We start from the raw sequence: 24,544 nt of genomic DNA, 5'->3' as shown, positions 1-24,544 counted from the left end.
ATCTCAAAAATAAATTTTTATTTAAGATAAATGTACAGTTCATTTAGAGAAAAATAATTATCTACATGTCAGCAGGACTGGATGTGTTCCAACATGTGCCTTTACAATAGTGACGGTACTAAGACGGCGGGCAGTCTGGTGTGTGCATGGGCCTCCTCGGGCATCACATGTTCTTAAGCCATATTTCTAGTATCAAGTGTAATGTTTGAAAGAGACAAGACAGTTCTGGGAAAGCCAGCCATTTTGTTCAAAGACATTCTTTTCTCTCCAAGTGTATACATAAATTGAGAAATAGCCCAATGTCCCGGCAGATTCTAGAACACTCGAGATCAGTTTTGAAGTCACAGTAGCATCACTTTGAGAACAAGCCATATTTCCTTTCTCCTGTGATGTGTTCTCCATTTGGTTGCCTTGGGAACTGAAAATTATTGTATGGTAGCTTGCTTTCTCCTAATATGCTCTGCTAGGGAGTGATGCCATATCTCCAAATTCCTTTAGGGAATCTGTCTTTTTCTTAAAGCTATTCCTATTTCTACTCAGATGGCCAAGTAAAAGGATTCTACCAAGTCTCGCATCTTGAAGTCATGGCTCAACTGAGTTATACTGTGCTATTCTGATGCCACACTGCCAGCTTTAGAGTTCTGTGCACCATTATCCTGGTTAGGTAGGAAATCTATAACAACTGAGAAACTGCAGACAGTCTCTTTCCTATAGGTTTCTATAGGAAAAGAGACTCAGCAAATGTACAATGTGATATCCAACTTAACATTTGCACAGGACAGCACCCTCTCCCTAGACCATGGCAGCAAGCTTATTTGGTTTGGAATCTCACATCTGCAAAGCCAAGATAATATTTGCCTATTAGAGTTTCTGAGAAGCTCTAATAAAAGACAGAAGAGCACTTATTTAGCACAATATTGAGCATATAGCAAGAACCGAAGAGCCATTAAAAACACTTCAATAGCCACTTAAACACTCTGGAGGTTCCAATACTTGTTTCCATGTCTTAGGAGGAGCAAAGACAGACACATACCAGGGTTTAAATCATATAGTCCTTTAAGGATTTTTCACCTCTATGAATTGAGATCCTTCCTGAATGGTGTGATGGCAGAATATGTATCAGAGCTAAGTGCCCTTGCTACTCACTGAGTGAAGCTACCTGCCATGCTCACTGGTGAGGGCACTTACCAGTCCCTGGGCTGTGTAACAATACACACTGACAGTTATAGTCACTGCATTTGCCCATCTGCACCAGATGCCAGACATCATGCTGAGCTCTGGGATTCCACTGCTGTATCATGCCATTGTCCCAGTGAATTCCTATCATCTCCAGATCCTACAGAGATGTTTACTAATTTGCCCAGCTAGCACACCAGGGACAGGGAATCATGTGCGATTGACAACAGCTCATAACCACACACTCAGCAGCCCATCTGATTTTGCCTGCAAGCACAGCCAAAAAGAAAGCCATCCTTGAGATATCCCAGCGTTCCAGCCGAGCCCACACTCCCCACGCTCACTTTTCCTGTCTCACACTTGCCCCAAGGTCAACACATACACACAACGGGGAAACTTAAATGGACTGTGGCCCCACTTCATTCCTGTGTCTTGGAGGAACCAGATTCAGAAACACTAAACAGATTGAAGTGACACTGTAAAGTGTCACCTCCAATCACAACCTCAACTTAGGAGTCCCTAGTCCTTAGGGCAAAAAACTTACAATCAGCTTTCCATCAGTAAAGGATGATGGGAATGAGACTTCTACAAACATGATCATTATCCTTTTCTTGAAGCTCTTGTGAGCTGGAGACCTACATGCAGGATATGAGAAAACCAAGTAAACAAACAAACAAACAAACAAACAAACAAAAAAAAACCAACAAAACCCACAAAGAATGTCTCATCTTCAAAGCCATTTTCCTTTTTCCTTGAAAGCAAGACACTCTGCAGACTTTTTTCCATTTCTGGAGTATGCCAAATTTAAGTCTAGAATATGGATGAAATTAGGATATAGTTCTCAGTCTTTCCAAAGAGGGCAAAACACCGGCTTTAGAAGTGAAGGGCACAACATCAGGATTAGGAGTAGAATTATTATTATTGTTGTTGTTGTTGTTCTTGAAATTAGGTAAGCAAACGGGTGTATGATTTTTTTTTTTTTAAATTCGTTTGTTTTGCCACAGGTAAAAGAAAACAGTGCAATGTTCATTTGAGTTTAAGGGAACATACTGTTCTTTTGGAAAAGGTTCTACTAGGGAAGAACGCTAGGAAATCACTTCTCTTTACCTATGTGATGCACAGGAAGTCCACTAGCATCTTTGAGAGTGGAGCAAACACAGTTAAAAGCTAGGATTTGGGTGGGTCTCAGATTTCTGCAGGGTCCTTGACTGAAAAGTGAGTCTTTTAACTGGTCAGAAATTGAGCTGTTTAAAACCTACCTGCTCACTTTTGAGAGGGGATATCTGACTTCCAATAAGAAAAGGAATCAAGGCAAGTGCCCAAGTTAAAGCCTCAAAGAATTAGTTTTGTCCCCTATTTACCCAGATCCAAAGGCTCACAAATGATGCCACATCTTCAGGGTAGCTGTTAGAGTATTCTAAGGGACTTGGTGGTATGCGAGGCCTGCATCTTAACAAGGAGCATGCAGCTTGCATCAACCTCTTAAAATTTTGCACTGAGACTTGGCTGAATTTCTTTACTAGGGTCCACAAATCTGTTGATTTTTCTATACTTTGCAGATATTTCTCAAGTCCTCAGATGTTCCACTCACAGTTGCCTCATAACAGGCTACTTTAATTATAAGTATCCTTTTTAGGATTTGATATTTCATATTTTACCCTTTAATGAATTATCTAACACATTGAGCCCTAGAGCAGCGGTTCTCAACCTTCCTACTGCCAAGACACTTTCATACAGTGCTTCATGTTGTGGTGACCCTCAACCATAAGATTATTTCATTACTATTTCATAACTATAAAATTGATATTGTCATCAATCATAATGGAAATCTCTGATATTCAGCCTATCTGTTATGTGCCCCCCCCCTTGGAGGGGTTGCAACCCACAAGTTGAAAACCAATGCTCTAGAGACTCAACCAACTACATCAACCCATCCCATATAGAGCTCTTAAGGTCTTGTTTGGGTGATAAAGGCCAGGGCTCTCATCCCTTGTGAACTATTATACACTGAATCAATTAGCAGTCTTACCAGATAACTAACCACTCTAGCAATACTTAACAATACTCAGCCAATATTTAAGCACTTCAGTTTTATAAATGATGTTGTGACTTTTAAATTACAGTGAAATCTACCTAATGTTGGATTTTTACAGAAGAGACAAGGTTTTTATTTGTTTTTTGTTTTGTTTTGTTTTGTTTTGTTTTTTGTTTTTTGTTTTAAATTAAATGACTTTGTTTCAGAAGTTGGCTCAGTCATCTCTTCCACAGGAACCAGCACCGTGACCACTTCATGGTGGAGTCAGAGCATCTTGTCTGTGTTTTAAGCTTTGTATCTTCCTTCACTTCCAGGAATCTTGAGACTTGAGTCAGGATGTGATGGCCAATGTGATGAAAAACTCACAAAAATCTTTCCTTGACCCATTTCCTCTACTCTAACCCCTTATCTGTTCTCCACACAAAGTTCCACAAACTCTTCACAGAAAGACATCTCTACATACTTGATGCCACCACGCTGACAATTTTGAATACATCACAGTTACACATTCCATAAAAGCCACATTAGAATAGCTTTTGTCAAGCTTTACGTTATATCCGAAGTACATGAGGAATTTGTGAAAACTGTTTCCTGGTCTGTATTTCTGGGGTTTCTGATTAAGCAGGTTTGGGGTGAGAACCAAGAGTCCTCATTTCTGTTAAGTTCCTAGCAGCTATCCTGCTGTTCCGGGGATAGGTTAAGAACCACAACTTAGATTGTTCAGCGATGCTGCCTAGTACCCTTCCTACCCATCTTCATGGCTAAGACAGGTCAGAGTCTTTGAAGAACAAAGCCCTTTCCCATGCCATAGAAGGCACTTGTCTTTAACCTAAAATAACAAAAGAACATGAACAACAAAGCAAGAAAACTCATGAGAATCTTGGCATGTATTTCTAGATCATGGGAAAAAAAGTAAGAAAAAGAAATCTGTTAAAGAAAGGAATTCTGGGAAGACAGTGTCATTTATAAAATAAAATTACATGGGCTGAGTGTAGTGGTGCAGACATGTAATTCTAGAAGTTGAGAGGCTGAGGCAGGAGCATTGCAAGCTTGAGGCCAGCAAAGGAAGAAAGGAAGGAAATAAGGAAAGAAGGAAGGAAGTGATAGGTTTAGGGGAACAAACATTAAATGGTACCTAATTGTTTAGCTAGTTCTTGGCTGTAATAGATACTAGCTCAGTTATGGGCTTGGGTATACAACATTAAGAACTAACTATAGCTTAGATGTCCAGGACATTTGGTGCTACTGTTTTCAGAAGCTCATCTTAGAGGAATAATCAAAACCATGGTTAAGCTGCTTGGTTTAATTTTTTTAGCACTTGAAAAAAAATGTACAGTAGTTTGAAGTCAGTCTTTGCAAACCTCTACAGAGGTCAAAGATTTCATTCATACGTACAAAATTAGTTACAAATTTTTTTTTTTGGCAATTTCATCTTAGTAACCCGTTTTATCCTATTGCCATTGTCCCAACCATTGAAAAAGTTTACAATAATTTACATAGAAATATCTTCAAAGTGCTTAAGAATAGTGATTGTTCTCTGGGATATGTACAGGTGGCCTATACAATGTATGTACAGGTGGGAGTCACTATAGCGCAAGGTTCATTGCTGGAATATGGCTTTCTAGGGAAAGTGCATATTTGGCCAGAGGTGGCAATACTGTCTAGGGATTCAAGGGTTACAGATACTTGGTAACCACATCCAAAGCTGAAGTAGAATGTGGCCAAGAATATTTACAAAAGTAATATAAAAATGATCAAGTAAACAAACTTGATCCATGAAAAGGTATCTTGATATCCTTCCAGATGGGAGGAAGAAAAGAGACTTCAGCGCTGGCTCTGTTACCATTCCAGAGTGGGGCGTTATTGGTGTAGACCTCATAGATCAAGATTTGTTCAGAACTCAAGCCAGATCATCATCTGTGCTTACAACTGATATCTGCAGAGAAGAAAAAGGATCAAGTGAGTTTGGTGGCTGCTCTATGTAGTGGACTTTGCTTTTGATTTGGCCATTTAAAGACCTAAAGAGTTGGAGGTCAGACAAATATGTTATTTTTTGTGTCCCCAAGCTGAAAATCTAAAATTCAAAAGGGGCTTCCAAGTCTGAAATTTTCTGAGTATCACCATGACACTACAAAAGAAAAATTCCACATCTATTGGTTGTGGTCAAAATGAACATACATCAAACTATTGTGTAAAATATCATAGGCTATGTGTATGTATAGATGAAATAAATGGATTTTGTGTTCAAACTTTTTATGTATGCAAAAACTTCAAAATCCATGTCTCTCTTTAAGAAATCTGTAAGTCTGAACACTTTTGGCACCAAGTATTTTAAATAAGGAATATTTAGCCTGTACCTACTTGGTAGGAAAAAAGTTTGACTGATTCTGTTTAAGGACTATCAATCTTAAAGACAAATGTGAAAAGATATACGATATGAACTGAACACAATTTGCTGTTCCACTGGAGAGCATGCCAGGACACTGCTCCTGTTCAGCATGGTCTTGAGGTGGAGGCCAAATATGTACTTGGGTTTTTAGTGAAGAACAAGTGATTGCTGTTGTTGCTCTTGTAGAAAGCTGTTTCTCTGAGTGGGACAGAGCCCCTCTCCAAGGAAAGCACTTATTACTCTTGGCTAATTGAATCTTACTCAAGCTATTGACTTTCAGTCAACTCTCCTATCCACAATTCTCATATGTCCACACTGATTTACCTTTAGGTATTCAGTTTGCAAGGAATTGAAGTTTAAAAAGGAGCTAGGTGGTTCATACACTATTCACATGCCATTTTTATAATCTAAAATAAGGTCAGGTAGGACCTACTTCCCCTTCCTGTGTGGGTGAGATGCTTATTAACTGATTGTTTTAGTGAATCAGACATTTAGCATTTAACATGAAGTCTGTGGATAAAATGTCTGGGACTTAAGGATTCTTCCAAGCCTGGATAGCCATAGGTAGTGATTCTAGTCTCCTTGGAAGCAACTGATGTGAAGCCAGTGAATATAGACAAAGCACACTTACTGCTGGGTACGTGTGTCCTACAGAAGCGCTGTGTCTACCAATGTCTATGGACAGGTCCTCTTCAGTGGTCTTCAAGTACACGGGATTGTCAAAGTTCATGCTTTTCATGTTTTTATGTTGCCAATTCCTCCACATCAAGTATCCACCTACTGCTGCCATCACTAAGAGCACTGATTAAAAAAAGATCAGAGGTGACTAAGTGAAGTCTAATGTTTATGGATCTATGGTAATTAATACTAACAACAGTTCCATGTTTTAGGGAACGTGGATAAATAGAAGTTGGAATATAGGGGAGACTAAGTTTTGAAATACATTCAGCCCAGTGGCTGTGTGAATCTTTGTACTGGGGGTCAGTGGTGGGGAAGTGCATCCCGGGAAGTAGAGTCCTGAGCCTCAACCCTAGGACAGCTACATAAAAATTGTAGAAGCTTTTGGCATGCTAGTCAAGTGGCTCTCTGTGTTAGACCAACCAGTAAGCAAGGTCAAAAGAGACATTAAAGCAAAGTACCTTCAAATTCACATGACTAAAAGTGGCTTTAGAGATTCTTTTCCCTGAGTTTGAAGATACTTAACTACTTTTAATTTACCCTTCATGAATTCTTATAGCTCGTTTAAAAAACATTTGATCCTTTGCCCCCCTCGTCTTTGTGAATGATTATATACAACAAATGGGACTAGAACAAAACTCTTATTAAAGAGACTTCCTCTAAATAGGGATAAGCAAGTTTAACAAGTTCAACAGACCATAAAACCTTGTAGACAACTGATGGATGTTCACCATCAAGGGAAAGATGAAGGGTAGGTACCAGGTAGGTGAGGGAGTGAATGGAATTCAGTGTCTCATGTGTTAAGATGGCCTAAGAGACCACTGGAAGGTGACTGCAGATGAACTAAAACTGTCCATAAAATCTATATGAGAAGCAAATTTACTTACAGAGAGGAAGGATAGCCCAGGCAGCTGAAGTCCCTTTTGGAGCAACATTGACTTCTGATACTGCTGTGGTCACATTGATCCCTACAAGGACATACAAGAAATCAGTCTATAAAGATTTGAATGAAGACTTAGACATCTACCAATTAGGTAGAGATCCGCATACCTTTGTACTTAATATTTATTTCTAGTATCCATTATAATTAGACATCAGAACTTAGGCTCAGAATTATTTGAGCTACATTAAACCTATAGGTTTAAATAAGTCAAGAGAAATCCAGGAAATGCAGGGTCTAAATCTTTGGACTTAGGCATACATAGCCAGTTGGGGCAGAACCAGTAGTTAAAAGCTGCATTAATTATTTAAGTGGCAGTTAGTTGAGATTAACAGTTTTCAGTGCTGGACTCAATACCTCCAGGAACCAGTCCACTAGTTCGAAGAATGTCTGTTGTGTTGATATCTTTTGTCTCACTGTAAGTCACAGGAGTTGAAGTACCTGGATTATAAAAACCAAGAACCTGGTTAAGGCCAAGGTTCCTGAGTTGCTGACTATGTAACCCAGAGAAGTAATGCTGAAAGTTTATTTTAACTCCAGGTGAAAAAGACAACCCACAGAAGAATTAACTTGTAAAGTGGACGTATTCTGAATGGAGAGAAGTAGCCAGCTTTGTGCAAAAATCCAGAAGCATAGGGAACATTGGACAAGGCAGTCAGCATGTGGGATTGGACAACTCAGAAAGATTCAGACAAATGGATTCCTCTCAACAAAGCTCCAAGCTCCTGAAATTTCCACAAATGTTCTCAAAACTACTCTAGTGTGCAATGCACACTAGGGGGTCTTATACCTATTTTCTAAGAAATAAGAAAACTAAGTGCTTATTATGGTACTACATAATGAGGCTAATTAAGACATCACTGTATGAGCTCCTTGCTTACAATCAGCAAATTCAGTTTGCTCCTTAATCAAAACCTGAGAACAAACTATTAAAATTCAAGTTTAGGCTATCTGTGAGTTTAAATTTGTGTCATCAACTGAGGCTGGTAAGTGTTCTGAAACCATGGCCTTCAAGTGTCTTCAGTACATTTGTTCAGCCCTCCATGGAAAAACTTTAATTAGCTAAAAACTGACTAGCTTGGGGGCATTATAAAGCAACAGGTACAAGTTAGCATGATACATTGACACTTCTGTCTGCTCTAAACTCAACCAATGTTAAAACGGGTGACAGGTGAGCCCCGATGCACAGATAGAATGAATGCCTGCCATACAACCATAACGCCTAATCACCTATTCTGAAATCAAATTCAAACAACAGAAATCAGAAGAGACACAACAGAGTCTCTAAAATCAAGGTAAATTGTAGCTGGTGTCTTATAGTGCTCGTTCTACGTCTTGCTTGTGGTTGAAATGCTGAAAGCCTTACTTTGACAAGCTCGTCCATTTTCTTCGAGATTGTACCCATTGGGACAGGAACAGGTATATTTTGGAGAGTGGTCATTGATCTGTGGTGCTGGCAGGCAGAGATATTCACATCCTCCATTTTCCATATCATCTTCACACCAATTTTTACCTAGTTGGGAAAAAAAAAGTCCTTTAAAATAAGCACTGTAGTGTTAACTACCTGTAGTCTTTGTGGAACTTAAGCGTATCTACTCTATCAGTTCTTCAAGTAAGACTAACATCAAAGAAGAATGGGTATCACTGGTATTAAATGGTTATCAATCAATGTACTGGAAGTACACTCTAAAGATACATGACTCAGAGGCTTCTTGGAAGTAGAATAAGAAAGAGTTATGTCTCCCATAGATAGGTGTGAAGGGAGGTGAGAGCCCAGGCCTGGCTCACACTGTTTATTCAAGGCTCAGAGCAAAGACTCAGAAGAAGGAGACAAATCATAATTTCCTGGCTTCTTATTCCTATGAAGTGTAAAGGAACTCAGCCGCAGAGAGGTGCGAGGGTCTCATTAGATAGACAAGCTGGTGTTCTGGGCAGGAGGAAACATGACTAGATACAACTGATAACTTGTTAAAATCATATGTGAGATGTGTCATGGTGGAGGAAAGGTGTTACAGATCAAATTGTGTCCTTCCATAAAATTTTCACATTGAAGTACTAACTGACAATATCTTAGAATGTAACTCTAGTTGCAGATATAGTATTGGCAGAGGTCAGTAGGTTAGGTCTAAACCCCAAGTGTCCAGTGTCCTTCACAGAAGATGAACTATGGGTACGAGCATGTACCCAAAGATGTGACTAGATGCTGTGGGGAAATGGCCATCTTGTAGTCAAAAAGAGAGGGACAGAGCCTTCTCTCAAGTTCTTTGGAGAAGTTCCTTTCTCCAATAGGAACCAACTTGCCAACACCTTGACTTTATACTCTTAGTTTCCAGATTGCAAGACAGTAAATTTCTATTGTTTAAGGCATCTAATTTGTGTTATTTTGCTACAGCAAACCTAGAAGACTAATCATAAACAGTATCTGTGGCCTGAAGGTTACCATGGAAACTAGTACAACAGGCTTAGCAAGGAAGACCCAGAAGATGTACATGAAAGCTATGCCACTAGGGGTTGGAAGGAGCTAAGAGCTGATTCTGAAGTTGTTTCTTTAAGATGGCTGAAAAGAGATATCAGGCATCAAGAATGGAGTTGGGCCTAGGGTTCAAGAGGACACAGGTTCTGTCTTAAAGGGAGTTGAGTTGCTAAGGAGCCAGTAAGTAATAAGTTCAGGATGATACTACTCCTTTAGAATGGTCATTAAGGAGTGGGCACCTTTGTGTTACCTGACGGCTGGACGAGTTCATGGTAGACAATGATGTCTTGGGCATCATTGAGATTGTTCACTAGAGTGGCCAGCTCTGATCCAGTGAATTTATTGGCACCATATACTGCTTCATTTTCTCCATCTATCCAGTAGACGCGATCCTAAAACAGAACCTTACAATTAGCATGTAGACCCAAGACTGGCACAAATCAAGAGCTAAGATTATCATGATTTATTTGATATTTAATGGGGCAAGGTTACTGAATGATTCTCTGGAATACCGAGTACAAAGGGTAAGAGACACAAGTTCCTTGTGGACTTAGCATCTAATATATACCAGGCTTTAAGGACTTAGTGTCTAATGTCTACCAGGCTTTAAGTAAAGGCTTTTCAATTGCCTACTGCTCCTTTTTCTAGAACTGTTCCAAAAGTGTCCATGTAGACGTGAGGCAGGAGTCTTACCTCAAATATGGTGAGAGCAAGAGGATGTGCTAGGAACTCCAGAGACTTGAGCACTATCCTACGGTCTTGACCATTCAGGTCCACACTAGAGAGCATGTGCAACTTGGAATCCAGCCAGTAGAGGCGGCTTTTGACAAGGTCTAGGCAGGAAAATAATTGACACAATATGAGCTATTGCTGCTCTGGTTTCTATTTAAAATACCCAAAGAATCCTACTTTATGGTTTCCTCTCTATCAGTAGTTCTTAATGAGGACATTATAATACTTGTGAAGCCACCAAAAGAATATGGTCTGCACTCCCTCTGTGGGGGTCAATGGGATGTATCATTATTATTATTATTATTATTATTATTATTATTATTATTTATTAGATGTTTTCTTTATTTACATTGCAAATTTTATCCCTTCCAAAAACCCTCCTATTGCATTGCCTCTCTCCCTGCTCACTAACCCACCCACTCCTGCTTCCCTGTCCTGGCATTCCCCTACACTGGGGCATCAAGCCTTCATGAAACCAAGGGTCTCTCCTCTCATTGATGTCCCACAAGGCCAGCCTCCACTATATATGTGGCTGGAGCCATAAGGCCCCTTTATGCAATCCCCATCAAAATTCCAAATCAATTCTTCATAGAGTTAGAAAGAACAATTTCCAAATTCATTTGGAATAACAAAAATCCCAGGATAGTGAAAACTAGTCTCAACAATAAAAGAACTTCCCGGGGAATCACTATCCCTGACCTCAAGCTGTATTACAGAGCAATAGTGATTAAAAACTGCATGGTATTGGTACAGTGTAAGGCAGGAAGAACAATGGAATAGAATTGAAGACCCAGAAAAGATCCCACACACTTATGGTCACTTGATCTTTGACAAAAGAGCTAAAATCATCCAGTTGAATAAAGACAGCATTTTCAACAAATGATGCTGGTTCAACTGGAGGGCCACATGTAGAAGAATGCAAATCAATCCATTCTTATCTCCTTGTACAAAGCTCAAGTCCAAATGGATCAAGGGCCTCCACATTAAACCAGATACACTGAAGCTAATAGAAAAGAAAGGGGGAAGAGCCACAAGCACATGGGCACAGGGAAAAATTTCCTGAACAGAGCACCAATGGCTTATGCTGTAAGATCAAGAATAGACAAATGGGACCTCATAAAATTGCAAAGCTTCTGTAAGGCAAAGGACACTGTCAATAGGACAAAATGTCAACCAACAGAGTGGGAAAAGGTCTTTACCAATCCTATATCTGATAGAGAGCTAATATCCAATATAAAAAAAACTCAAAAAGTTAGACTCCAGAGAATCAAATAACCCTATTAAAAATGGGGTACAAAGCTAAACAAAGAATTTTCAACTGAGGAATACCAAATGGCTGAGAAGCACCTAAATAAATGTTTAACATCCTTAATCATCAGGGAAATGCAAATCAAAACAACCCTGAGATTCCACCTCATACCAGTTAGAATGGCTAAGATCAAAAACTCAGGTGACAGCAGATGCTGGCGAGGATGTGGAGAAAGAGGAACACTCATCCATTGCTAGTAGGATTGCAAGCTGGTACAACCACTCTAGAAATCAGTTTGGCAGTTCCTCAGAAAACTGGACATAACTAGGACCCAGCTATACCACTCCTAGGCATATACCCAAAAGATGCTCCAACATGTAATAAGGACACATGCTCCACTATGTTCATAGAAGCCTTATTTATAATAGCCAGAAGGTGGAAAGAACCCAGATGTCCCTTAACAGAGGAATGGATACAGAAAATGTGGTACATTTACATCATACAGTACTACTCAGCTATTAAAAACAATGAATTCATGTAGTTCTTAGGCAAATGGATTGAACTAGAAAATATCATCCTGAGTGAGGTAGCCCAATCACAAAAGAACACACATGGCATGCACTCACTGATAAGTGGATATTAGCCCAGAAGTTCAGAATACTCAAGATACTACTCATAGACCACATCAAGCTCAAGAAGAAGGAAGACCACAGTGTGCATATTTCGGTCCTTCTTAGAAGGGGTGTCAAAATACCCATGGTAGGAAATACAGAGACAAAATTTTGGGCAGAAACTGAAGGAAAGGCCATCCAGTGACTGTCCCACCTAGGATTCCATCCCTTATACAGACACTATCCAACCCAGACACTATTGTGGATACCAACAAGTGCTTACTGACAGGAGCCTGATATAGCTGACTCCTGAGAGGCTCTGCCAATGCCTGACAAATACAGAAGTGGATGCTCACAGCCATCCATTGGACTTAGCACAAATTCTCCAATGGAGAAGCTAGAGAAAGAACCCAAGGAGCTGAAGGGGTTTGCAGCCCCATAGGAGGAAAAACAATATGAACCAACCAGTACCCCCAGAGCTCCCAGAGTCTAAACCACCAATCAATGGGGGATTTCTGAGACTCTCAAAGTTATTGACTCAGGATATCCTACATTAGAGAGAGAAGGCTTGTGTTTTATATTTCTTACCAGATGATTCAGAAGGAAAACAGTTGCAAGTTACCACCCAGGAAAGACAAAGGCATCCATGCCTATAGTGTTCCATATGAGAAACCCAAGAATCCAAGATTGCCTGAGTTTCTGCTGCCTATTAGACCAACTAGATGACAAGCCAGCTATCCTGGCACCCATAATTTGTTAAGTCTGCCATGTTTGTTTAGCTACTCTTTCCCAAAGTTTCTGCTATAGGTGGAACTAGAAGAATCGTTTCAAATTTATAATGGGCATGCATTTAAAAACTATGAAGGTAGTTAACTAGTCAGTAACGGGGGAAGGACATACATACCGAGTGTAATCCCATTAGGCCATTGGATATCCTCTGTCACCAGTGGACGTCTATCAAATCCATTCATTCCTGCTTTTTCTATTTTAGCTGGCTCACCCCAGTCAGACCAGTAAACAAAGCTGGGAAGAGTGAAATCAGAAAAGTACCTTAATGGATTAGAAGGAATAAAGTTGTCCCTTAGAACAAGAGCTTAAAGAATGAGCAGAAAACTCTTAAGCTCAAGGCTCTTGAGGTAAATGCTGATGCTTAAGGCTCTAAATATGTTTTGAGTAAATGAAACCTAACAGTCACAAGGGTTGGAGGTACAGCTCAGTGGTAGGACATTTGACCTACCATGTGTGAGGCTCTGGGTCTACGCCTCAGGACTATAGGAGGCAATAATATAATTTCCAAATCATAGCCATGTTAGTTGTGCTGATCTGATATGTAACTAGCAAAGTCCCATTTGCTTTTTAAAGACACATTCTTTCAGAACCACAAAGGAAGTATTTTTCTGTCAGCTCTATAGGAAGAGCTTAGGGGTTATGTTCTAATGATATTTCATAGGGACCAATTGTGATCATTGCAGTCAACTATCTAAGCAGCCTGCCTCATTGAAACATTTTGGCAAAGGTCTGTTCTGGACTTTCACATAATTTGCATTTTTAGATAGAAGCTTTGAGGGAACAGGGTTATGCAAATGCCAGTATTTCCTGCAAGTCCTAGATTTGATCACCCAGAGCTAATCTACCCAGTAAAGTCTCTCTCTCTCTCTCTCTCCCTCTCTCTCTCTCTCTCTCTCTCTCTCACACACACACACACACACACACACACACACACACAGAAGTTGGGTGGGCAAAGAGTTCAGACATAGCTTTTGGTTTATGTCCTATACAAAATCTAAAGCTTTGCTAATGCCACCAAACAGCTGGCTAAGAAGAAGGGAGATTGGAAGGGCCCATCACACACAAGGGCTGCCCATGGCTACTCCATATTTTATCACTCACAGCATTTTTTATTAGTATACATTCATTATGTATCATGATTGGTTTCAAGAGGATATTTTCATTCAAATTTTATCATGCACACAATGGAATTTTATTTAGCCAGACAGCAGGAGGAGGAGGAAAAGGGGGGAAGGAGAGGGGGAGGAGGAGGAGGAAGAGAAGAAGAAGAAGAAGAAGAAGAAGAAGAAGAAGAAGAAGAAGAAGAAGAAGAAGAAGAAGAAGAAGAAGAAGAAGAAGAAGAAAATTATGTAATTTTCAGGAAAATGGAAGCAACTGTAGGTGATCATATTAAGCACAGAAAGATGTCAACAACAAATATCACGTCTTTTCTCCTATTTATAGATCCTAGATTTTATAAAGATAAATTGTGTGTGTGTGTGTGTGTGTGTGTGTGTGTGTGAGAGAGAGAGAGAGAGAGAGAGAGAGAGAGAGAGAGAGAGATATGAATAGAGACATTAGAACAGGGAAGAAAGAGAATTAAGGAGTGGTGTAAAGAAGAAAAATGGGAGGGGCTGGGCAATGAACACTGTCATTGATGTCTTGAACCAGCTAATTCTGTTCCTGGGAACTCTTATGATGAGTGAGCTCTTTATGAGAAAAGCTCTTTGTGACCACTTTATGAGAAAAGCTCTCAACCTCTATGGCTAGCACTCAAAAGGCTAAGTGAAGGAAAACATAGAATACAAACCCAGACAATGGATCCACAGCTATGGATGCAGGCTCTCGTAAGTCAGAGTTAAATAGGAACTTCCTCTTGGCTCCGTCTAGGGTAGCTACTGAAATAGTCTTAGAAGCCGCATCAGTCCAGTAGATGGTCTTGTACACCCAATCAACAGCAATGGCTGCAGGATTATAGACATTGTCGATCATTTTAAAATGTCTACCAACCTTGTCATCAATTGAGGCACTGAAACAGAATAGGTCACAAGAAATTTAAAAGTTGTCACCATTGGACCCTGGAGAATGGACTTTTCTGCTTACAAAATGTTCAAGGACTTTACTCCGAAAGGACTCTAGGAACCCCATCGCTCAGCACTGGAATTATTCAGCCATGTTGCTTGGGGATGGAAAATTAGTAATAGTGTAGTTCTTATCTAGTTGTGGATATGAACTCTAGATACGAGCTCAGAGCCCAGCAAAATTAGAAAAAAGATATTTGACTCAGAAGCCATCATCCCAGGTCTACAGTTTCCACCGAGGGAAAGCTGCTGACATCATTTTTATTTGTAGCAAGAAAAGTCAATTCACAACTTCAAAAGGGGAGAAATTCTCATGTCATATGCAGGCATAGTCACCTTTTACATCATGATCAATGATTATCAAAGTAACAGCTGGTGATCATTTAATAGCTAAAAACATCAGTGTTGAATTTAAAACTCCCAGCTAAGTAGATGGCAGCCTGGAGCCACAGACAAGAGAAGACCCACCCATACTCCCATCCTTTCCCACAGACCTAATGACAGTGACTTCTATGCCCAGATGTCAGGGATGCAAGTGGAAGTTACCTGAAGATGGCCTTTTGGCTTAGATCAGCCCAGAATAGCTTCTGAGCTGCAATGTCAGCATCGAGAGCCACGGTGTTTCTTAGTTGTTCTACAAGTTGGATATATTCTTTCCTCTCTAGGCCAATCTTCCTGATGTCTCTTCGATTAGTGAAGATCAGACTTGGCTCTTTGCCTGTAAGACATAAGCCAGGTTGATTTAGTTTTTCTAGGAGGAAAGATCCTCTAAGTCACCTCCTCTCCACAGAGGACCACTTATAAAGATAATGCTGAACATCTCGGTAGTATCTAACCTGGATCTCCAGCCCCTCCACCCCCAGGACCTGCAAGTATTTCCACCCTGTTTAGGAAGGCAGTCTTGGGGTTACAGCATTCAAAAGTAGGGTGGCTGATAAATGAGTTACTTGTTTGAATTGTGCTCAGTTTTAGAAGCAGAAAGGAAGAAACTGGTGAATATTCATAGTATCCTATGCAAAAGGAAGGACCAAGGCCAATGCGTGGGAAGATGGTTTATTTTAAGCTATCCCGCTGCACTAGGAGTTTAACAGCATTGCTCTGGGGTGTGACTTTATGTGTAGGTTGACTGCTCCAGTCACCGACTGTACCTTTTAGAGTCACTAACTCAAAAAGGTACCAGAGCAACACCAGCCCAAGTCCATTTACCTACTGCCTTGCACACGCCAGTGGCAAGATCCATTTGATAGCCACGACTACATTCACACTTGTAACCGCCTTTTAAGTTGATACAAATTTGACTGCAGATCCCCGGATTTTGGCATTCATCAATATCTAGGAGGGAAATTAGAATTAGTCTTGTTCTTCCTATGCCTTACTAGATGTATGCTGCCCTTTCCCACGTCCTCCAGGGGCCAGGCTCTTTGCTTCAACTCACCTCCACAGGTTTTCCTATCTATCAGTTCAAACCCAGCTGCACAGTCACATTCATAGCCTATAACCAGGTCTTTGCAGATATGGGAACAGCCACCGTTATTGACCAAGCATTCGTTGATATCTGGAATGAGAGGGTAGCAATGATTTTTTGCTCATTAAATCTGATAGCTTATTTTTTTGTTGTTTTTAATATAATGTTTTAGATTTATTCCTTGAGATTTCCACACACAGATCATATCCAATGCTCTGCACCCCACTCAACTTTCTAAAGATGCCGCACAGATGTCTCCCTCTCAACTACCTGGTGCTCATTCTGTTTTCTGTTTTGTAAACCCAGAGTCCAAAAATTAGTCTGAAATCTTACTCTTAATTGATAGTTGTCTTATTCACATTCAATCTCAGGCTATTGCTGATGGCTTTTCTAAGATTTGATTATTTGTTTTGTAGATATACATTTCAGACTGGATGGTAGTTATAAAGGATTTACTCAAGTTTTGCTATGATTTTTAGCTATCTTAATGGGGTCCCTCAATCCTGAGCTAGTGTGTCACTGGCTAGAATTCCATTTTGTAACACCTTATCTTCAAGCTCAACTACTAAAATATAGTTCATTCTGAGTTTAACAGCGCACTAAGCAGGCTTCAAAACAGCATTAGTCCTGATGGGCTGAATGGAACTTCCCAGCTCTGGCCTCGAGCTAGCCTCTCACTTACGGCATTCTTTCAGGGGTTCATCACTCCAGTCTCTGCAGTCCTGTTCCTGGTCACATACTTTGCTGATGTCTATGCATTCCCCACTTCTGCACTTGAACTTTCCAGGGCCCAGGCACTGATTGACTACAAAACCAAACACAGGAGAAAAGTTCCACTGTTGGTCTGACTGGAGCAGCCAACGGCCTAACTGAACACGATGGAGAGAAAGAACCTCACCATTTTTGCAGTTGACTTCATCAGAGCCATCAACACAGTCTCGGATGCCATTGCATTGCCTGCTGCCATGGATACAGCTACCATCTTCACATTCAAACTGGTCAGGTCTGCAGGTTCGAGAAGCTATGAAAGGAGGTAACAATGATGGAATGAAGCCACCCAAATGGCTTCCAGTCGGCACATGGAAAAGAACCGGAAAGTTACTTACGACAGTTGACCTCATCGCTGCCATCCTTGCAGTCAGGGTCTCCGTCACACCGCCATTTTTTGTGAATGCACTCGCCAGAGCCACACTGGATCTCACTGGTGGGACATTTGGTATGTATCACAGGCTGACGGCCACACTGCTCAAGAGACTCGTCTGATTGGTCGGAACAGTCTGCGTCATCATCACACACCCAGCTGAGGGGGATGCAGGAAGAGGTGCTGCACTGGAACTCGTGGGCACCGCAGGTTGGTGGAGCACAGTCCAGCTCATCACTGCCATCATCGCAGTCATCCTGGCCATTGCACACAAAGTTCCTAGAGACACAGCGGCCACTGGAGCAGGTGAACTCATCCGCACTACACGTTACATTGCCTGTTAGAGGAGGGATGCCCATTGAAAGTAAATCATCACTTTAAAAAAAGTGATAATACAAGCCTCTCATCACCAAATCAAATATATTCATCTTTGATGATTAACTTTAGCTTTCTAGTTGAAAAGCTACAGTGATGTTATATTGAGAATAAGTTTCTGAAATATGATAAAACAGTTTCACAGTATAAAATAAGATGCAGCCATACTATGTATAAGAGCAGAAATAAAGGACCAAGAAAACAGTAGAAGGCTTGAAACTTATTTGAGATGAGACCCACAACTGACACTTAAAGGGACAGTGTTCAAAAGCTTAAGCTGGTATTGGGTATTTCATTTTGGAAGGCAGAGTTATGCCTAGACCAACCTATTACATGCCAGTCCAAATCACATCACTAGCTGAGAATATACATCAGCTATATGGGCAAGGTATAATGGATACCAAGGCACTATCCAAAAAGAAACAAACCAAAAAAACATTCTACATGGCTCCTTCCTTCTGAGTCTTTTAAATAAACATTAGGAATACCATCTTAATATTATTATTATTTTTTTTTTTAAAAAAAGTTCCTGCTAGGACTAGAATTGCAGCCTAGCGACACCACATGCCATTGATGACAAGGTATTCATAGTAGCCAGTTTAGATTTTGATTTAAATTCCTGCCAAATACACCAAGATTATAATTTGGTGGTAATTGGACAGGAGACCACAACTCTCTTGGGAAGCAAAGTGTAGATTTGCGAGGGAAATGTTTGGTAGCTCCAGGGCTTGCCATGGCAATGTATGAAGCTCCATTCTGTGACTGAACGTGAAACTCATTGGACTAGGTGCAGTGGTATTACACTCACAAAGTGACTTGTCTATGCCAGACTAGAGTTTGACCTGCAAGGATCCTGAGCTCCCTTGGATACTGCTGCATCCTGTAGTTAAACTCATCAAACTCAGGTTATAGGGGGAGCACGAAAGGGGTAGTAGTTTGAAAGAAGTCAGGGCAATGTTTCTTTGACCTGCAGATTTTCTCCAGGGCCTCACCTTTAACAGGGAACACTTCATTATAGACTTTCCAAGAATATAAGCATGAAAGAATAGGAAACAGGGCTAGCATTCTGAGATGGGCATCATCATAGGACACAGAGGTCGGGCAGACTTTGTTAAGTATTTGTGGCAACATGCTAGATCCCAACTTAACCATAGATCCTAATTCGTAGAAGTGTTTCTCTCATACTCATGTACCTTATTCCAAGAAGCTAATCTAACTAAGCCTAGGAATGTGTCTGGTGGTCCCATCACTTTCTAGTTTATTGAGCCACTGTAAGAAAGGCCCATGAGTTACTGTCGTAAAGGACAAAAGCCCACATCGCTGCTACCTTACTAAGCTATGCTGAACGTGAGCATCAAGATGACTTCTCTGCTTGCTTCTATCTGCCTGGAAGACATATCAGGCAACGGGCAATCACCAGGAAAAGGCCTTTCACAGTTTTATGGTGGTTAAAAGAGAAATACTGAGCAGACAGTGAAGCCACTGCAAAGTGGGCCAGCAGCACTGGGTCTTCAGGCTTAAGTCCGCATCCCTTGGCCACCTTTCTTTAGGAAAAGGGTCTCTGGGGTATGCCACTGCACACTGGTCTTCTTACCACAGTTTTCTTCATCTTCTCCATTGTCACAATCATTTTCACCATCGCATCTCCAGGACACGGGGATACACTGAGTAGAACGGGCGCCACAGCTGATTTCATTTATGCGGCATGTTCTCATATCTGTTGATGACATACAGTCTCAAAAGAGCCTCCAAACTGGTCAGTGCAAAGCTGCTGCTCCCGTGCTGCCTGGAAGTGCAACACCTGGGACTCAGTGCTCAGGTACACAGGGCACCGTGAGTAGTGGAAGCCAGGCAGATCCTTCGCCAGCTCCGTCCTTAGAAGCTACGCCAAGCAAGGCCACCTGGCAGCATACAGAGAACCTTGACCAGGTTACTCCTTCAAGGTTCTGCCGCATGCTTAGTTCTGGCTTTTGTTTTACTTGGCACAGTTAAATTGATTTGTTAGTCCATTACTTATGTTTGGATATCAGTGGGCATACCAGATATTGTCACCTAATCCTGATTCCATTACAGGTCAGATGTGTTACTACCTATGAGACCTACTATGGAACAGTTTCCTTCCTAGGCCCCCTTTCACATCTTTCTTTATATCCATAATGCAGGACTATGCCCTTTTTATTGATTTTACCATGTCATTCACCACTGAAACATGGGGTTGAATTTGTGTAGATCCTGTCTAGGACCCTCGAGTTTCTCACTCACTTGACAAAACAGTTCACTTCTTTGCTAGAAAATGAAAGTCCAACCTTAGTTATTTTCATAATCATATCCTAAACCTAAACTTGGTCCATGTCAATCCTATTTCTTCTGTGTGAGCAGGCATCTACTGCAGTGAGTCATCGGACTTGCCCTTGTCTTAGCATCCAAATGATCCCAGTGTGATTCCAACACACCTTTCTCTGTGGTTTGGGGACTTGCTCCTGCATATCAGCCTATGAAAAGAGAAATGTATTTGTTCCTTATGAAGTTTTCCTTACTCAATAACAAACTCCGTGGCCCCTGCTTTTGGTTGTATGTTTGTTAAAAAAAAAAATTACCCTATTAGTAATCATCTTCCTGTTTTAATAATAGCATGTGCATTTCAAAGTTTATGTGTATCTCTTAGGAAACCTTCCCATCTCGATTTTACTTCCAGGATCAGGGAACCATCTATCCAGTTCCTGTCAAACATTTGAGATCTGTGCACCTAGTCAAGGAGTTCTTAATTGAATCTTCTGGCTTCAGTCTTAAGTATTCAATGAGGAAGCTACCCAAGAGAATGTCAGTCTTGTTAGACTAGGGAGAGCAGTCTTTAAAGGAGAGGGAATAACTGTTAATAGCTTGAATGACCTTCAAGTCAGTTGGCCTCAAGTTTAAGGCAGGCAAAGAAAAATGAACGCCAAGCAATCGATAAAGCATCACTTAGAACGGAGACAGGACAGCATGAAAGAGATCAAGTCCAAAGCAAGTCAAGGCACACTCACGGCACTGTTCTGGGCTTTCATCAGAACCATCTTCACAATCAGGATCCCCGTCACACTGCCATCTGTTAGGAACGCACTGGCCGTTTTTGCACACGAAGTCAGACTCAGCACATGTCTTCTTTACTATAAACGTTTATTCTTAGAGTTAGAATTAAGGTCAATTACCCCAGACATCAATTTTCTGATTAAGGTAAAAAAAAAACATATTTAGGTATATTTCCCTTTAAAAATAATGCTGAGTCAACTGACTGATATTCAAATTGTTGGCATCTGTAGGGAGACTTTAGAAATCTCATCTTCTCCTCACAGGTTTCAGAGGAGGGGGTTGTTTATTAGAGAGATTTGGAGGATGAGAAAGTCAAGGGAAGACAAAGGCTGTCCATTGTCTTATGACCCAGGGTCATCTTAAAATGAGCCTGTCCATGTACAACGTTAGCGCCATGGATTTTTTTCCAACTCATTCACATACCCTGAAGTGTTTTTCTCCAAGACCATTTTCTGTCCCTATAATAGAACATTTGAGAGTGGACAATTTACAAAGGAAAGAAACTTATTTTAGCTCAAGGTTCTGAGCTGGGAATCCTAAGAGCATGCCACTGCCACCTGCTTGCTTTTGAGTGTGGCTTGCTTCCTAACCGACTCTCTTAGAAATTAATCAGGTCCGGGGTGAAAGGAAGGATTTATTCCCTTTCACTGACCTGATCCCATCCTAAGTACCCTACCAGCTCTCAACACAATACTATTAAAAACCAGAAGTCAACATGAACTCCAAACCATAGAAAAGATTTCCTACTGGACCCCAGGATAACTGTTTGATATGGAGTATGTGTGTCTTCATATACTTATATCTTGAAATCCCTATAGTTCTCTTCTCAGAGGGAGGACCTGAGGGAGGTGAGGCTGGAACCTTCTCAGATGGGATTGGTGCCCTTATCAGAAACATGAGTGCTTGTCTGCTGCCCTCCCATCTCTCTTTCTCCTTTCTCTCCTACCCTGGGAGGACATGGGAAGAAAACAGCCTCTGCACTTCAGAAAGGAGGGCTTTTATCAGACACCCCATCTGCTACTTCTTTGTTTTGGGTCTTCCTAACACCCAGAATCCTAAAATCAAATTTCTATCACTTAAGTCTCCCTACCTATAGTATTTGTGTTATAGCAATGTAAACCAAAGCTGTTTTGGGGACAATTGTCACAATGCATGAATTTAGTGTAGCGGTATGTAGAGATATGCTCTAGAACTGGCTATTGCCACTCTTGCTGGTCTACTGGCGTAGAGGAGCTCACATATTAGACAAGGTTAATGCCAACTATAACACTTATAACAAGTAGCAGGACTTGGAATTCAAAGAGATTTTAGGCTTTCAGCCAAAGTTTGGTTTAACATCAACTAACTGAAAGTCACCGAAGCTGCCAGGATTAAGTCCCATAATTCACAGCTCCCATCGAATAGCTTAAGGCAAAAATCTCAATTCTCCTACTAATTTTTCCTATAGCAAGACTTAGAGTTAGACTACAGCTTGCCACCCATTAATTAGACCAGGAAAGTAACTACAAAGAAAGCAGGCAGCTTGATCGCCATACCCATGAAGGAGTCCCAGAATCGGGAAGAGTCTTGCCAAGATTCCTTCATCCCTATGTGTCTATATGTTCTACTTAAACGTCCCTTCAAAAGAGCCCTCTCATCAATTTTCTGTGTTTGTAAATCAGCCAAAGCCTACAATACTTTGAAAAATTCAAAGAGATCACTGGGCATAAGTGGTGTGAGCTGGCTAGAGGCCTTACAGGCTGTGGCTTATTCTCATGTTTTTCTTGTTAAGCCTATAAACTTGGAAGACAGACACTTTGTAACAGTCAGCATGAGCTGATAAATTATGATGATCCCTAAGGGCTTATTCATATCCTTGAACATAGCTAAGGAACCATGCAAAGCCATGCCAACTCATAAATTGACCCATTTTTTAAATCATAATACAACATCAACACAGCAAGGCCTGTGTTCTTCTGGGCCCATACGGAAACTGAGGTCAGGCTATAGGGCTTGATGCTGTACCTCAACCTGTGATCAGCTTTGTAAGTTGCAAAAGAGAGAACAGGGTAATGGCCATAAACAAAGCAGATGATTTTGCAGGTAGAAAATGATATGAAAAATCAACTGCGCAACGAAGAGTTAGAGCAAAGATAAATACGGACACATCTTCATAGAGTCTGTCTTTCTCAATTCTCAGCATACACCGTAGGGGCAAAGAAAAGCTACTCAAATCAACACTGACATGCAGATAGAAATCATTCCACAGAGGAGGAAAGCCATCAGATACATACTCTAGGAACCCTCAGGAGCAAGTGGCATAGGGAATCCACACTCAAATTGATCATAGTAGTTTTCAAGTACAAAAATGAGCCCTCCCAAAAACTGCAACTATGTTTGCGTCAAAGCTTAAATGGGGAAGTTGGAAGAAGGCTTCAGAAGTTTTAAGTAAATGTGTAGTATCCCATTTCAGACACACATCTAAGGCTGCTTTTGGTGACACTTTCACCTTCCCGGTCTGCCTCCTGGGAGCCAGCCACAAGTCTGCAGATTGATGTGTTTAATTTATGCCACCTCAAGAGATCTTGAGTCATTATACTGTTCATCTACCTATCTCCACCACCCAAATCCTTCTACCATGAGGCTGGTAGACAGTATTTATGCAGAAAGGACTTAAGAAAATTCAGTCACTGCTCCTATGATGACCCAGGTGTCTCTGGTGAGCTAGATGAGAAAACCTCCTATAATGGGAAATATACAAATAGGTATAAGGTGCCCTTTGCCTAATATATGATTTTTTTTTTTTTTTTGGTAGCCTTGAACCATACCACCACAAAACAGCTGAAAGTCCTCTTAGTGAGAGGTGAGTTGAGAAAACTATAGTCTTTAGATAACCTCAAAGTAGCAGGGCGCTTGGTGTTCTGTGGAGCAGAGTGAAATCTTTGCATGAAAAGCACGCAGTGGAGAAGGATAGCACAGGAGAACTGTTCTTGGTCCTGAGACTGGCGATAAGTTCCCCCAGTTGCAGAATGGACGTTCAGAGCTGGCACTGGCGCAGAAACACCAGAGGTATTGCTGCTGTGACATTTTAAGATCTCTTGAGGTGGGATAAATTAAACACATCCATCTGCAGCCTTGTGGCTAGCTCCCAGGAGGTAAACAGGGAAGGTGTAAGGATCTTCAAAAGCAGCTTTAAAATGTGTCTGAAATGGGAAAACTACACATTTACTTAAAATTTCTGAAGCCTCTTTCTGACCTCCTCATCTAACCTTTAACCTGTATATGGTTACAATTTTCGGGAGGGCTCATTTTTGCACTTGACAACTACTATGATCAATTTGAGTGTGAATAATGTCTGTGGCATTTTAATGCTGATAAATAAA

General features: G+C 40.8%; 1 protein-coding gene across 4 annotated transcripts in view; it reads right to left on the bottom strand.

The window, feature by feature from the left end:
- Window positions 1-1,961: 1,961 nt before the first annotated feature.
- The window catches only part of Vldlr (very low density lipoprotein receptor), a 37,527-nt gene continuing 14,944 nt past the window's right edge, over window positions 1,962-24,544 (bottom strand). The window contains exons 4-20 of one of the 4 annotated variants that reach the window (XM_031390011.1): window positions 21,137-21,259; window positions 19,708-19,830; window positions 17,704-18,075; window positions 17,496-17,618; window positions 17,280-17,402; window positions 16,568-16,687; window positions 16,339-16,464; window positions 15,679-15,850; window positions 14,862-15,080; window positions 13,188-13,306; window positions 10,385-10,524; window positions 9,942-10,083; window positions 8,585-8,731; window positions 7,576-7,659; window positions 7,166-7,246; window positions 6,232-6,401; window positions 1,962-5,147 (exon numbers count right to left, since the gene is read on the bottom strand). In XM_031390011.1, coding sequence (XP_031245871.1) covers window positions 5,112-5,147; window positions 6,232-6,401; window positions 7,166-7,246; window positions 7,576-7,659; window positions 8,585-8,731; window positions 9,942-10,083; window positions 10,385-10,524; window positions 13,188-13,306; window positions 14,862-15,080; window positions 15,679-15,850; window positions 16,339-16,464; window positions 16,568-16,687; window positions 17,280-17,402; window positions 17,496-17,618; window positions 17,704-18,075; window positions 19,708-19,830; window positions 21,137-21,259 — 2,420 coding nt within the window. In that variant the 3' untranslated portion in view covers window positions 1,962-5,111. The remainder of the gene's footprint in view (window positions 5,148-6,231; window positions 6,402-7,165; window positions 7,247-7,575; window positions 7,660-8,584; window positions 8,732-9,941; window positions 10,084-10,384; window positions 10,525-13,187; window positions 13,307-14,861; window positions 15,081-15,678; window positions 15,851-16,338; window positions 16,465-16,567; window positions 16,688-17,279; window positions 17,403-17,495; window positions 17,619-17,703; window positions 18,076-19,707; window positions 19,831-21,136; window positions 21,260-24,544) is intronic. The other 3 variants (XM_031390014.1, XM_031390013.1, XM_031390015.1) reach the window with 3 other exon arrangements.

This window comes from Mastomys coucha, unplaced genomic scaffold (assembly GCF_008632895.1).
Source record: "Mastomys coucha isolate ucsf_1 unplaced genomic scaffold, UCSF_Mcou_1 pScaffold21, whole genome shotgun sequence".
Classification (NCBI taxonomy): Eukaryota; Metazoa; Chordata; class Mammalia; order Rodentia; family Muridae; genus Mastomys; species Mastomys coucha.
The sequence above is the reverse complement of the archived record's forward strand: the minus strand, read 5'-3'. Positions and strand labels throughout refer to the sequence as shown.